The sequence below is a fragment of the Juglans microcarpa x Juglans regia genome, chromosome 2S (assembly GCF_004785595.1).
Source record: "Juglans microcarpa x Juglans regia isolate MS1-56 chromosome 2S, Jm3101_v1.0, whole genome shotgun sequence".
NCBI classification, from domain to species: domain Eukaryota; kingdom Viridiplantae; phylum Streptophyta; class Magnoliopsida; order Fagales; family Juglandaceae; genus Juglans; species Juglans microcarpa x Juglans regia.
The window spans coordinates 1,593,322-1,608,503 of NC_054597.1; the positions used below are offsets into that span (position 1 = coordinate 1,593,322).

General features: G+C 38.9%; 1 protein-coding gene across 2 annotated transcripts; it reads right to left on the reverse strand.

The window, feature by feature from the left end:
* Positions 1 to 18: 18 nt before the first annotated feature.
* On the reverse strand, positions 19 to 14,028 carry LOC121252692 (uncharacterized protein YtfP). 2 transcript variants are annotated; one of them, XM_041152463.1, is made up of 16 exons: positions 13,790 to 14,028; positions 13,554 to 13,679; positions 13,378 to 13,437; positions 12,025 to 12,138; positions 11,846 to 11,933; positions 10,894 to 11,039; positions 10,711 to 10,812; positions 8,814 to 8,885; positions 8,643 to 8,742; positions 8,495 to 8,577; positions 2,581 to 2,658; positions 2,395 to 2,493; positions 2,265 to 2,315; positions 2,137 to 2,193; positions 1,156 to 1,197; positions 19 to 449 (listed from the first exon to the last, which is right to left on the reverse strand). In XM_041152463.1, the coding sequence occupies exons 1-16, from the start codon at positions 13,931 to 13,933 to the stop codon at positions 366 to 368; spliced, it is 1,446 nt and encodes a 481-aa protein (XP_041008397.1). In that variant the 5' UTR covers positions 13,934 to 14,028; the 3' UTR covers positions 19 to 365. The 2 variants fall into 2 exon arrangements, with proteins under 2 accessions (XP_041008397.1, XP_041008398.1); XM_041152464.1 differs by lacking the exon at positions 12,025 to 12,138.
* Positions 14,029 to 15,182: the final 1,154 nt, after the last annotated feature.

Genomic DNA, 15,182 nt, shown 5'->3' on the forward strand with positions numbered 1-15,182 from the left:
TAGTGCCAGATAAGTAAATTTACGGCCACATAAATGTAGCAGGCAAGTCTTAGATATCTTGCTTGTGGAATGCTAACTTCAGAAATTCTATGCCTAACTATAAAGAAAACTAATTCTCTACGCATAGATTCGTACTAGCGGATGACAGACTAGGTTGCTGAGAGAAGCAGGGGGGTCTGCCCTAAGAAAGGAGAAATAAGGGTGTTGATAATGAAACACCAAATCAAACAGAACTCTATCCGTTTACAATTTGATCAGAACCTTCGCACATACTGAATCATTAAGAACTTTTTAAGAAATCATGCTGTATGTGGACGGCAGGAAGCTTACCAATTAATACATCCGCAGTTATGTCCAAATATATGTCATAGAACCCTCTCCTCAAGAGCAGTACCCCTAGCTAATTCACCAATACTTGTTCCTGCAATGTATCCGCCCGACCAAGCATTCTGAAAGTGGGAAAATTTATGATGCGATGACATTCATATAATATATCCTCTCTTACATGAGGGAAAGACATCGAGAGCTGGGTAACGACCAAACAGATAAGTTGCAAAGTTAAAATTGAAGTTAATTCAACGGTTATGAGTAGTATTTTGGGTGACATTGGCACTATCCTTCCTGTTGCACCACTATGAAAGGGTTGATGCTGTCTTTCATGTGAAACAAAAATGCACCGAATGTCTTTGTTCAGAAAATCGATCTTAATTTTCCAGCCAAAAAGAAATTCAAATCCTACCATTTCGCCAAAACAAAAGGAAGAGGAAGAAAGAAACACAGTCATCCTCCTTGCAAAGTTAACATGCATGCAACATCTTATGTATGAGTTCATGGAAGGGAAAAAAAAAATATCAAAGAAACGCTTTGACAATAGGCAGTTAGACTGTATCTTGAAAAACTCTATATGCGGTTAGATCAAAAGCTGAACCTATAAGAGCAAGAAACCGGGAAGCTAGAAACCGGGAAGCTCTCTCTAGTAACAAATTGGGATATTACTATTGATTTTGGAAATGGTTCCATAACAATAACTGTGAGGAGAATTTATTAATACTTTTTTTATAAGTAGTATTTTTTATAAGTAAGATAAAATTTTATTAATTATGGACAGGGACCCGGTACACCAGCAAAATTTTATAAACGGATATATTGCTCTACCTGGAAATTATAACCACCAGTTATCCCATCAACATTCAGTACCTGCAGATAATTCAATATTTTGAGTTCCATAAATGATTAAATGTGCCTTTACTGACTGCAGAGTGTGCTTGTGTGGGATTATGGGCTGCAAACGAACTGAGTCGAGTTGAATTCAGACAAGAATCATTGAGCTTGATTAACATGTTTACTCATTCGAACTTGGCTCGAACTTGAATAAAATTTAAATATCCTCGTTCAAACTCGGCTTGTTAACCATTAATTTTTTTCGAATTCAGCTCGAGCTCGACAAAAAATAAACAGACGACTCGAGTTCGAGATTGATTTTTTTTTTTTAATTTCTGAATCTTATCTTTTGATTAATAATTGTTTTAAAAAAATTTACAAAAAACTCTTAACATATAACTATTCAACCAAATAGTTATGATTAAAAAATTCTTATAATATAACTTTTTATAAAATAACTTATAGTTATAAATTAAAAAAATAATACATAAAATAAATCTAATAAACAAACTATTAAATACATATAGATAATATAGTATATCAAAAGTTCTAGTTGTATGATATATTATTATCCAAATTATCTAATACACACTTTGGGAACATAATATATATATATATATATATATATATATTAAATAAGGTAAACTATAAATAAATTAATAATATATAATTAAGTATATAAGATATAACTAACATGTAATAAATATAACATATACATATATAAAATATATTACGAGCTCAAACGAGTCACGTCAAGCTTTGTTCATGAGCCTAACCGAGTCGAGCCGAGTTTATAAGAATTTTGCTCGTTTAATATTCTAACATATATTAGTGTTTTTACAAATATCTCATTTATTAAATGAACCGAGTTCAAAACGAGTATGCAAGAGCCGAGCTTGAACTGTTCACAAGCTGCTCTGTTCATTTGCAGCCCTATCTGGGAATGTAAAGCCAATAAATACCAAGGAACAGTACCTCTCCGGCAAAGTATAGATGTGACTGTATTTTGCTTTCCATTGTATTCAATGAGATCTTCCAAAGGCAAGAAAACCAGAGTTATATTATGAGAGAGAGAGAGAGAGAGAGAGAGAGAGAGAGAGAACCTCAGACAGCGGGACACCTCCAGCAGTAACAAATTCATCCTTAAATTGACCCTTCACCATGATAGTATGCATATCATCCACCGCAACCATGAAAATATAAGAACTAGAAAAGCTCCAGAGTTAATCCTACCTTTCCTGTCACTCTGAAACTGCAATGCTTTAATAGAGAAGCAACAGAATTTAATGAATTATTTGAAATGGAAGCCCACAACATATCCTCAACTAAGCTCTGCATAAACAATAAAATCTATCATCCTTGGGGAAAATCTTAATGCAAGACAACATATGATCTTTCAACTTGTAATAGCAACTAAACCTCACGATCCAATATATACTTCCAAAATCTCTTGACAAGACCAAATTCCGAAGGACATGAATTGAGCACCTTTTGCTTCTGCAGAAATGTGTCCAAGCAAAAAGGTAATCATCAATTCAACTAAAACGAAAGAGCAAAATATTTTAACAGAGTTACAGTCCTAACTTTTAAGCAAAAAGGAAATGTCAGAAGACAGTAGTCAGAAAGAAAGCTTGCACCAGTATCCTAGAATTTCATATTAGAAACAAGGTTACTGGCCTAAAGGAACCAATGCCAGTTATAGAGTCAAAGGTTTTTGAGGTGAGAAGACTTGGGGGTAGGGTGTCCATTACTGAGAAAGGTTGGAAAGGAGTGAGCTGCATATGGCTGGGTTTAGAGACTATCGGTTGGGTGGCTAACTCATTGGAGGCTTGTTTGAAGGCTGAGAACAAAGGCTACTACTCAGCTCGACGGGAAGGTGACAGAGGCCTTACAGCCCAGCGTTGCTCTAACTCTCGGGGCTCATATATGGCTTTGGCTGTGTATGGGGGGGGAGGGCGCAGGAGCTACATACTCATACCTGAAGACAAGGAAGGAATGGGGTGGAGGAAGATGGTGGCAGTGTTGAAGGACATGGGCAGAGTAGGTGTCCAAGGGAGAAACCCATCGCCTGAGATGGTGGAAACTTGGCCAACCAAGACATACAAGGAGGTTCTGGAGGTGCCTCGAGCTGTGCAGCGTAAGGTGATGGGAGGCTTGCAAAAGGGATTACCTCCCTTTTTGGCAGATACTCAGTGTGGAGGTGGTGTTGGCAGAGGGGTGATGGGACCGAAAGAAGAAAAAATTCTGATGGAGTTACGTGAAGTACAAGAATCGTTGGGGGAGCTAACTAATAGAGTTGGGGAGTTAATACGGTGCGTTGAGGGTTATGATCTGGAAGGAGTGGGCTCGGGTTGCCATGTGGGCCTTGGGGACACGGGTGGTGGGCTTAAGGGCCAAGGGAAGGGCTTAAGGGCCTTGGGGACACGGGTTGCCATCTGGAGGAAGAAGATGCAGACTGTAGGTGGCCCGTCGACGAGTGGGCCTGAGCCACCGTCGCTGAAAACGACGCAATCGACTCCGTCGAAGGTCGCAGAGGCCACGATGGACGTTACATCGCCGGCGGGTACAGAACCAAAGCAAGTAGAAGAGATTTACGACTGCCTCTGTGCTTACGATGGACCGAATGTTACACAGACTGTCACGATGAAGGGTATCGGCGCACAGACTACGTCGCTGACGTCAGAGGAGCCGTCGGCGAGCAGCGATAAGGTCATAGAAGGTTCGGGACTTATACGTGAAGTTGCTCTGGCTACTGTATTTGAGCCTATGCCTTCGAACCAGACACAGACAGCCCCGATGATGTGTTTGGAGCATGCTGAACCAGTCACAGGTAGCCCCGATGATGTGGTTGAATCAGACTCAGCTATGGGTGGGTCAAGACTCACTATCTTAGCGGGAGCAGATTCTGTTGCTGGAAAGGAGATGGGTACCAGTCAGCTGAGCATTTATGGGGACTCTGGGGGCAGAGAAGAGGAGGAGATGGGTAGCCCGTCACCCTTACAGATGCTCCCACCTCATATTGCACCTCGAGCATCAGATTGGGTACTAAAAAAAGTAGATGAGCTTCATGGTTGGGTGGGGATTTCCTGTGAAGGGTACGAAGACCAATTCTTGGCTCTCCTAGTAGCCATGGAAGCTGGTCGCTCCACGGTACTGAAGTCGGCTGCTAAAAAGGAGAGAGAATTGAAAAGATTGCAATGCTCCATTAACTATGATAATAAGGAAGGAACCTCGGGGAGAGATAGAGCAAAAGGGAGGGACATCTCTCTTGTTAATGAAGCCTAAAATCTTATCTTGGAACGTGAGAGGGATCAATGACGTGAATAAACGACTACTTATTAGGTCCCTTCTCCGTAGTTGGAAAGTAGACATTGTTTGCCTACAAGAAACTAAACTGACAGTTATTTCTCTTCGTACTATTAGGAGTTTGTGGGGCGGTTTGCATGTGGGATGGCTGTATTTACCGTCCAATGGAGCTTCCGGGGGCATACTAGTTATGTGGGACAAAAGAGTGGTGGAAAAAATGGAAGATTGCATGGGGGATCATGTGGTGGCATGCTCTTTTAAGAACATAAGGGATGGTTATCAGTGGGCTTTTGCAGGCGTCTATGGGCCTAATCTTGACCGGTCTCGAAGGCTACTATGGGATGAGTTGGCCGGAATTAACAGTTTATGGGACTTACCTTGGTGTATTGGAGGTGATTTTAACGTCACCCGTTTCCCGAGCGAGAGATCAGGTGGCTCGGGTTTCAACTCACCAATGGTAGATTTTTCTAACTTCATTTCCGAACAGAATTTACTAGATATTCCTCTTGCAGGTGGTTCATTCATTTGGTCTAGCAACTGAGAACTTCCATCTTGGTCGAGGATAGATAGATTTTTAATCTCTCCGGAATGGGAGGCACAATATCCAAATCTCATTCAGAAGAGACTTCCCAGGTTGTATTCAGATCATTTCCCCATTCTTGTGAATTGTGGGGGCATCAGAAGAGGCCCAAGGTATTTCAAATTTGAGAACATGTGGTTGAAGTCAGAGGGTTTTCTGGACAGAATAAGACAATGGTGGTCTTCTTACCATTTTAATGGTAATGCTAGCCATAAGATGGCTTGCAAGTTAAAGTCTTTGAAAAAGGACCTGAAGGAGTGGAATATACAAGAGTTTGGTAGTGTGGACAGTCAGAAATCTGTTCTAATGGAGGAGCTTAAGAATATGGAGGGTGTGGAAGAGGAGAGGGTTAGCACTGAAACCGAGCGGGCCCGCAAATCCCAAGTGATTGCGGACATTGAACGGTTATCTCTTTTGGAAGAAATATCGTGGCGTCAGAAATCACGAGCTTTATGGTTAAAGGAAGGGGATAGATGCACCAAGTTTTTTCACCAAGTGGCCAACTCACATAGGCGGTACAATACTATAGATACTTTGTTGATAGATGGGGCGGTCTCTTCCAACCATACCGAGATCTCAGACCACATTGTCAATTACTATGATAAGTTGTTTTCGGAACAATTTGAGTGGAGACCGAGACTTGACGGGTTGGTGTTTGATGTTCTTGACCCGCAGGTTGCGGAACGACTCGAGAGGCCATTTGATGAGGTAGAGGTCAGGTCGGTGATTAGGAGTATGGCGGGTGATAAAGCCCCAGGTCCCGATGGCTTCTCCATGGCTTTCTTCCAGACATGTTGGGATGTGCTTAAAGATGACATTATGGAGGTTTTTCATGAATTTCATAGAAGCGGGCAGTTTGAGAGAAGCCTTAATAGTACATTCTTAGCACTCATTCCTAAAAAGCCCGGTGCTGTAGAAGTGAAAGATTTTCGACCCATTAGTTTGGTGGGTGGGCTATACAAAATTTTATCCAAAGTATTGGCGAACAGACTGAGTAAGGTGATGGAAGGCTTGATTTCGAAGCCTCAAAATGCATTTGTTCAAGGTAGGCAAATCCTTGACTCGGTGCTTATAGCCAACGAATGTCTGGAGAGTCGTATTAAATCGGGAGAGCCGGGACTCCTTTGTAAGTTAGACATGGAGAAAGCTTACGATCACGTTAACTGGAGTTTCTTAATTTATATGATGGAAAGATGCGGTTTTGGCTCTAAATGGTGTTCTTGGATCCTTCATTGTATTTCCACGCCTTGTTTCTCTGTTTTGGTGAATGGCACATCCAAAGGTTTTTTTAAGAGCTCCCGAGGTTTGCGACAAGGAGACCCTCTTTCTCCTCTTCTCTTTGTTTTTGTAATGGAAGCTTTCAGCAAGATGATTTCAGGGGCGGTAGAGGGAGGATTCATATCAGGATTCTCAGTGGGAGAGGCAAGGTCAGGTTTGCTTAACATCACTCACCTTTTGTTTGCTGATGATACACTAATCTTTTGTGAGGCCAGACGGGAGCAAATCCGAGCTTTGAGAGCTCTTTTATTATGCTTTGAAGCCGTGTCAGGCTTGAAGGTGAACTTGGCTAAATCAGAGGTAGTGCCAGTAGGACATGTACCCAATGTGGAGAGTCTGGCATCCATCTTGGAGGGTAAGATAACTCAGCTGCCCATGAAATATCTTGGCCTTCCATTAGGTGCGGCGTTCAAATCGAAATCTATTTGGGATGTTGTAATAGAAAAAATGGAGAGGAAACTAGCTGGTTGGAAGAGGATGTACTTATCTAAAGGGGGCCGGGTGACTCTCATAAAAAGTACTCTGTCTAACTTACCAACATATTTCCTTTCCTTATTTCCGCTCCCTGCTAAGGTGGCTCATCGCATGGAGAAAATTCAACGGGATTTCCTATGGGGAGGGATCAAAGATGAGTTTAAATTTCACTTGGTGAAATGGGCCACAATTTGTTCCCCTATCAAAGAATGAGGTTTGGGTATACGGAATTTGAGAACTTTCAATCAAGCCTTGCTTGGCAAATGGTTATGGAGATATCACCAAGAACGGGAGGCCTTGTGGCGAACCGTTATTGCTTTGAAGCACGGGGAATCTTGGGGAGGGTGGTGTTCTAATGCGGTGAGTGGACCTCATGGAGTTGGGCTTTGGAAACACATTAGAAGAGGGTGGGACGCATATGCAGCACTTACTTGCTTCAAAGTCGGCAACGGATCTAAGGTGAAGTTTTGGCATGACTTATGGTGTGGTGATCGGGCGCTCAAGGATGTTTATCCACAAGTTTATAGCCTAGCAAGAAGGAAAGAAGCTTCTATCGCAGATCTGATAATCTCTTCCAATGGCTCTTCCCAATGGAACCTTACTTTTCATAGAGATGCACAAGATTGGGAGATGGACGACCTTTCGGCTTTTTTTGATTTTGTGTATTCCACTAGTGTGTTGGGGGAAGGAGAAGACAAGATATGTTGGCGTCCATCAATGAAGGGAGTGTTCACGGCTCGCTCTTTCTACCATTCCTTAAACTTGCACAACTCAGTCCCGTTCCCATGGAAAAGCATTTGGAAGACAAAGGCACCTCTAAAGGCAGCTTTTTTTGTATGGACAGCATCTTTGGGGAAGATTCTTACCATAGATAACCTAAGGAAACGTGGCATTATTGCTATAAATTGGTGTTACATGTGTAAGAAGAGTGGTGAGTCCGTTGACCATCTATTACTACATTGTGAGGTTGCCATGACTTTATGGACAGATGTCTTAGCACGGGTGGGGTTAGCGTGGGTGATGCCGGAAAGGGTGTGTGATTTTTTAGCCTCTTGGAGAGGTATTAGGGGCAACACTCAAATTGCATCCATATGGAAGATGCTACCTATTTGTCTATGGTGGTGCATTTGGAGGGAGCGGAATGCAAGATGCTTTGAAGATCAAGAAAGATCAATGGAAGAGCTTAGAATTTTGTTTTTCAATACTTTACTCCATTGGTCGATTGTAATTGATTTTCATGGCAGGTCTTTTCACGAGTTTCTTGTATCTCTAAGATAGACATTGTGATCGTGTTCATGTATATGTCTCGTGTACTTGGACACTCTATGTCTCCCTTTTGATCAATAAAAATTTGTTTACCGATCAAAAAAAAACACAAGGCAATTGCTCTTTATACCTCCAAAGTCTTAGCCAACCTCTTATTTGGGATGAGTTGCTGCTACATTGAATTATATATATATATATATATATACATATCATAGTTCCACATTTAAACATTTTTTGATCGGTAATTCCACATTTAAACACCTAAACCAACTTAAATTACTGATCTGCCTCTATGAATGAGAACCCAGATAGAAAGTCGGGTGTCCCACAAATTATCATAAATCCATCATGCAACAACTATTGCACGTATTAAAAAAACATTCCCACATCCAGGTATACATAGAATGGAAATTTAACACAGAAGATTACCACAAACTGAAGCTTGTGTTGACTAAGTATAGACTTCACATCTTCCATGTTCAAATCAGGAGTAAAATCCACAATAAGAATCCCTGCATAAAATTTATGAGTTGCTGTAGGAAAAATAAAAACTAAAACAAGAAGTAACTTCCATCACCTTCATAACCTAAGCTGAAAAGATCACGGGCCCCCCAAGCAGATAGCCGAAGAACTACAGGCCCACTGAGTCCCCAGTGTGTGACTAACATGGGCCCAACCTAAAATCCCAAATTTTTGGTTATGTCATACACATTAGAGTGTTTAGGTGGTTGCAATCAGAGAAGCGTGCCTGTGTGAGCTGTGGTATGTTCCTTCGGACATTTTCCAATTTCAACTTTGCTTTAACTTTAGGAAAAGTAACCTGCCATAAAAAATAGAAAATAAATATTGGGCCCTGCAGTTATAAGTAAAAAGGACCATTATACCCAGTGCGAACCAGCAATTTCTTTGAGGGTGGGCAAATTTTTCTACTATGTGACACATTTATGTAAAATAAAGAGATTAAAAAATCATAAAAGCATTACTATATATAAAATTAGATCTCGATAATTTGCTACATACACGTAGAAATAAGATTCTAAAAACACAACTTAATATATGTTTCAGATTTCTGACGATAATGTTTCATAGAATAATATTCATCTATTATTATTTGTATAATGAAATATTTAGAATTTAATTTCTTCATAAAAGCTATTAAGTGATCTTTTAGAAAGTCATCTTTTATTCTAATATGTAAGCTAGTTTATTAAGTTTTATGTAAAATCTAGATATTTTCGTATCACATTAAACATATAGGTGTCGTTTGGATTTGAAAATGAGTTGAGATGGGTTATGAATAGTAGTGAAATGAGTTGTGAATAGTAATAAGATTTGTGAGTTAAAGTTGATGAATAATAATGAATAGTAGTGAGATGAGTTGAGATGAGTTGAAATGAGTTGAGATCACTTGCGAATACAAACCGGGCCATAATGTTATAATTAAGACCTTAAATAAATTTTGTATTGCTTGATGAAGTTTGAAGGATAAAACCTCTCAACTATTTTTCATATAGATTATCAACCTTAAATGATTTTTCTTGTATTAATGTCAATTTGGACTTCATATATTTAAGAAGCCTATATGTTATTGTATAACAAGAGACTTTGAGATCCATGTTAATAAATTTATTATTTCTCCTAAACTTACTTTTAATTTAATTTGGTGAGGCCACGTCCTTGAAAATATATAATATATAGAAATTATACAAAATTTTAGGACTATAAGAAAAAAATGGAGAGAGATATTTCTAGGTATATTGAAATTCTAGAAAGTTTTATAGTTTTTTTTTTTTTTTTTGGGGGGGGGGGGGGGGGGGGGGGGGGGGCATTTTCTATATTTATAGAATTATATTGAATAAAATCTTGAAATCTGGGCCTGGGCCTATTTTGAATTTTCAAAAAAATTTGGGGGGGCCGGTCTGCCATTGATTATACCATAATTATAAAGCAGCTATAACTTGTAACCATGTAGCATATAAATGCTAGATGCCATACAAGTTGAAGCCATCACTTTTATGATTATAAAAAGCAGAATAGCTACATTTCATAAGCTCTCATTACAGTCAGGTGCTCAATTAAATGCAGATGCTGCATACAGGAATCGAGTTAGAATATAACACAATCATAGAACAACTTTCCCAAAGTGAAGGGAATAGTCGAAACTAGAGTATATTATCTTTTTTTTTTTTATAAGTAAAATAAGTATTTATTCATCCAATCAACTGTCAATTACAAATTCAGAATATGCCCTATTTATGTAGGAGCATTAGAAACTAAGAACTCATGAAAATCCATGCCATTAAAGTCCACAGCAATGGCCCAAGTACAAAGAGTCCTAAAAAATAACATTTTTAGCTCCGCCATAGATCTCTCTTTGTCTTCAAAAATCCTCTCATATTATCTTAAAACAACCATTAGTTGCATAACTATCTTTTTTCCATATAAATGATTTAATTAGAACTAAATACTGGTTCTTACACTGTTAACTCAAGAAATAGACAATGTGGCAACTACTGTTTAGATAAAGTAGTAGTCATGGGAATTTTTTTTTCATCAGAATAGATGACTTGCATAAGAAACAATGAACAGGATCTTTGCAGCTATTGCGAAGTAGTAAAAAATAAAAACACAATAATGAACATTACCCCTGCCAACTCTGCCAGCTTTGGATCCTCAATCTTGAAAGTAAATAAGCTTGGCACTGGATCAACAATTGAATGATTGAGCTGAGCTACAAGCCTGTAACCCTTTAAGAAGGACAAGAAAAGTTGATCAAGAAACATAATTCATATACATGCAAATAAAACTAAACCACTTTTCATCACAACCTGAGGACTACTACCACTAGCAATCAATAGATAATCAGCTTCAACATATTCAACATAATCGATTGTCCGCTTCTCAATCTTAAGAAGGAATTTTCCCAAACCGCTAGCAGAAGCGGTTGTCACAACTTTTCCGGTCTGCAGAGAAACTGATCGAGCTCACATTTTAGAATAAAAAGTTGACAATATATTCCATCATATTACTCATCAAAAAGAAAACCCATCATTTTACACAGCAAGCATTGAACTATGGCACAGATAGTGAGATACACAAGTCTGGTAAATTATGAGGTTCAAAAAAAAAAAAAGTCTGGTAAATTATGAACTTAAGACTTTTTGGTGATTTACTGACTCAAATCTGTGATATAAATACTGCTTTCTTATCACTATATTTTTTTAGCATTTTATTTTCCCTTATAAAAACAATCTGTGATATATACAGCGTGAGGTTGTTAAAAAAAGTGTGCAGTAGTACCATATCCATTCATAAAATGCTAACAAGAAATTAACGTTTAGTAAGGCATGAGGGCATCGATTCTAAAAGAAATGCCACGGGAGCTGAACAAACCACAGGAAAAATATTGTTGCTATTGTTCCTTCTGTGACCATAGCCATAACCTTCTTTTAGAAAATCGGGATTCCGGCTCTTGCAAACAATGAACATGCACGGTTATATTTGCTTTCAAACCCTATATACCAGGGTTCATTGCAAAGTGAAGTCAAGGGAAAACTATAACACTTGCATAAGGAATGCAAAGTAATAAATGAATGGGATCCTTTATGTTGCAGTAGCCTTGGGTCCTCAAAACCCAAGACCCTGCATTAGCCTCTAATTCAATGAATGCACTATCGTGCTGGGTAAACAAAGATGGGATGAATCCAAGACATACCATCAGAAGTTCAATGCAAGATAAAAAGTTAACATTAGTCAATTTGTATTTGTAAACAAGAGCACCTCCAATCTTTGTTGCTTGAGACATGAGACAATCAATTATCGAAGAAGAACTGTTACTGACTGGGAAAACCCTTCCATCATCTTCAATCTACAAGTAGAAAGACACATATTAGGCATGTGGAGTAACAAAATGACAGCCAAGAAGAATTGAACAAGAGAAATCCAGTCTCATAGGAAACCTTAAGTTCAACCCCATGATCAAAAAACCAGGACATGGTATCTGCTGGGCTGTGTGTGTTGAAAAAAGATCCTCTCAGTTCTTTATGACCCCTAGGATAATGTTCCGCCAGAATCTAAGAAGGAATTCATAGTTCAAAACTAATGTTAAGTTGTAGGGAAACATCAATACAAAGTTTAGTCCAATGAACCAATTAGGAAACGGGCAGAAAGCGCTACAAAGAGTGATCAAAGGTCCTAAACATACATAAATCTGTTCTTTTTCTTTTCCTATAGGTAAAAATATGATCTTTTTCTACCTCACAAACTCTTTACATTTCAACAGAGCTACAAGTTATCAACTAAGGGAAATTATGACAAGAACTGGGAAACATTAAAATCTTGACTATTTCCCCTTCCAGGCGTGAAGCTTGGAGTTTTATATACTTAGGTTCATATATCACTCTCCAGCTACTAAATTTCTCATATTCAGATGATAAATAAGATTAAAGAATATTCAGATTTTCAGTACAAATTATATTTCACAGTAAGAGTTCATTATTAGGATTACTACATGGCAGCACCAAGGAACGTGGAACATATATGTAGGGGCAAGAAACTTAACTCAGTAGAAACTGTGCCCACTACTCAATAATAATTTCTTTCCAGAAGTCAATTATGGCGAAATTTTCCAATTCAAATAAACATGCAATTGGTAATTTCACTTTTTTTTCTTTTTTTTTCTTTTTTTATGTCAGGGAACCTTTTTAAGGCAGGGCCCTTCGGACCCACCCCTGCAGAGTAAACCCCGATCCCGTGCACCGCACCCTCAAAAGTTTCCCTACACAGAACTGATTGAATCGCTGACTTTTCACCAGGAGATATGGCCCCTAGAGATTGTTTGCACCCATGAGGATTTGAACCTTGGACCTGTGGGGAGCATACCCCAAAACCCAAGGCCTTTAACACTTGAGCCAACCCCAACGCAGGGTCCTTCGGACCCACCCCTGTAGAGTAAACCCCAGTCCCGTGCAATTGGCAATTTCACTTACCAGTATATTATCTACGTCAACAAGGTAGCGTTTATCCAAACAGACAAAACGCTGTTAAATCATCAACTTCAAGTTGTTCATAACATTTAAGCAAGAGATAAACGGTTTAAGGGATAATTACAGGAAATAAATGTTACCTCTACAGACCACCTAGCATTTCATCAGAGCATAATAAAAAATAATAGCATTCCTGCCCACAAACTTAGAGCATCATAGATTCATATGTTGCCAAAAAAGTGTGACGTGTTTCGTGATAAAACTTCGCCCATAATACCAGTTTGTACATTTTTTCAACATGTTCTGATAAAACATTATAAACCTCACCAAATTGTCAGCACAATGCCCATTTGTCACATTGCACCGGCCACCTCCAGATATTTTCACCTGCCAGCAATAACACTTGAACCCAAAACAGGGAAAAAAAAAAAAAAGGAAAAAAAAATGCATAACAAAACAAAGAATAAGCTGAATCGGCCAAGAACATGTAATATAAAACGAACCTTTGACAGAGGTTTCCCTTTCTCAATAACCAACACATTCAGATTAGGCGCCAGGGTCTTTGCTCTAATTGCCCCAAAAACTCCAGCTGCTCCACCCCCAACCACCACCAACAGCTCTTCACTTGACTACCAACCAAGAAAACCACAAAAAATTAAAAGAGTAGAAAAAGTGACAGTAAAAACAAACCGTTTTCCCTCTCTTTGGTTGCTGAGAAAATGGGCAACAGTATTAGTACCTTTGTAGCTAAGGGGATGGAAGTCGCAGCAAATTTTCTCCTCCCGGAGAATGAAAGAAAAGAGCCACAGCTTCCGGTGGTACCTGCTGCTCGTGAGGAAATCCCCGCAAAGAGGAAGATGAAGCGCGCCAAAGTGAAGCTCATGGCCCATGAATTAGCTACCGCTGTGAAAATTTGGGCACACTCGGGTCGGGGATTAAGTAAGCCAAGTGGGTGGTGGAATCTGGTGTGAGTGGGAAAAGAGTGGTATGCTGTGGACTACGGCTAAGGACGCAGAGTTTTTATGGGGCACTCTTGAGACGCAAACTACAAGTCGTTCACGTTCACCCTATTCCGGTGAACATGTTAAGGAAAGATGGCAGAAACATCATTTCACCTTTACAAACGGCTTTTGTGTCTAGCAAAAATATCAAAGAAAATACACTGATAACTCATGAGTTATTTCATCATTGAAGAAAAAAAAGAAAGATAAGGCTCAATGGCAATCAAGTTCAATATGAAAAAAGCTTTTGATTTTGTTGAATGGAACTTCCTTTTTAAAATAATGGAAGTACTCAGATATAGTGCCACCTAAATAAATCTCATTAAGGAATGCACAACAACAACACCATTCTCTATCATTATTAATTGTAGCCTGAGAGGTTTTTTCCATTCTCAAAGGGGACTACTTAGACAGGGTGATTCAATCTCACAATTTCTATTCACATTACGCATTGAAGTATTATCTAGATCAATATCAAAATCAAAAGAATATGAAAGTTTTGAGGGAATCCAAATAAGTCGAGGCTGCCTATCAATCTTTCATTTATTCTTTGCAGATGATCTCATAGTATTCGAGAAAATAAGTGAGCAAAATGCCTAAGATCTATCTGAAAACATTGAGAAATATATGGAATGGTCAGGACAGCGAATAAACCTCAATAAATCTTCCATCTTCATCACTCAAAATGGGAGCTCGGCTTCTAAATCCATGATCTCTCAAATTCTGCCTTATAAACCATCAACGACATGAATGAAATATCTAGGACTTCCAACCTCATTCTCAAGGGGGGGGGGGGGGGGGGAAGAGTTTTAAAGAACTCATAGAGAAAATTGATATCAAACTCGAAGGTTGAAAATCCAAAGTCTTATCTCAAGCAGTCCATACCATGTTAATCAGGTCAATGACAAGTTCTTTTCCATCATATCAAATACAATCATTCCTTTTGCCAACTTCAGTATGCAAGACCATGAATAGAAGCTTCAAAAACTTTTGGTGGAGTTTTCCAAAAGGAAAAAGTCATAATCTTACCAAGAAATCTTGAAAGTCAATATGACAACTGAAACGTCAAGGAGGATTAGGCCTTAGATTAATAGAAAAAATGAACCTAGTACTCTTAGCAAAAACAGGTTA

Coding starts and splice junctions, on each gene's coding strand:
- LOC121252692 (XM_041152463.1), bottom strand. CDS start 13,933: ATGAGCTTCACTTTGGCGCGCTTCATCTTCCTCTTTGCGGGGATTTCC. Junction 8,886..10,710: donor AGCTGGCAGAGTTGGCAGGG/GTAATGTTCATT, acceptor TTTTTATGGCAG/GTTACTTTTCCTAAAGTTAA. Junction 2,194..2,264: donor GAGGTGTCCCGCTGTCTGAG/GTTCTCTCTCTC, acceptor TGCCTTTGGAAG/ATCTCATTGAATACAATGGA.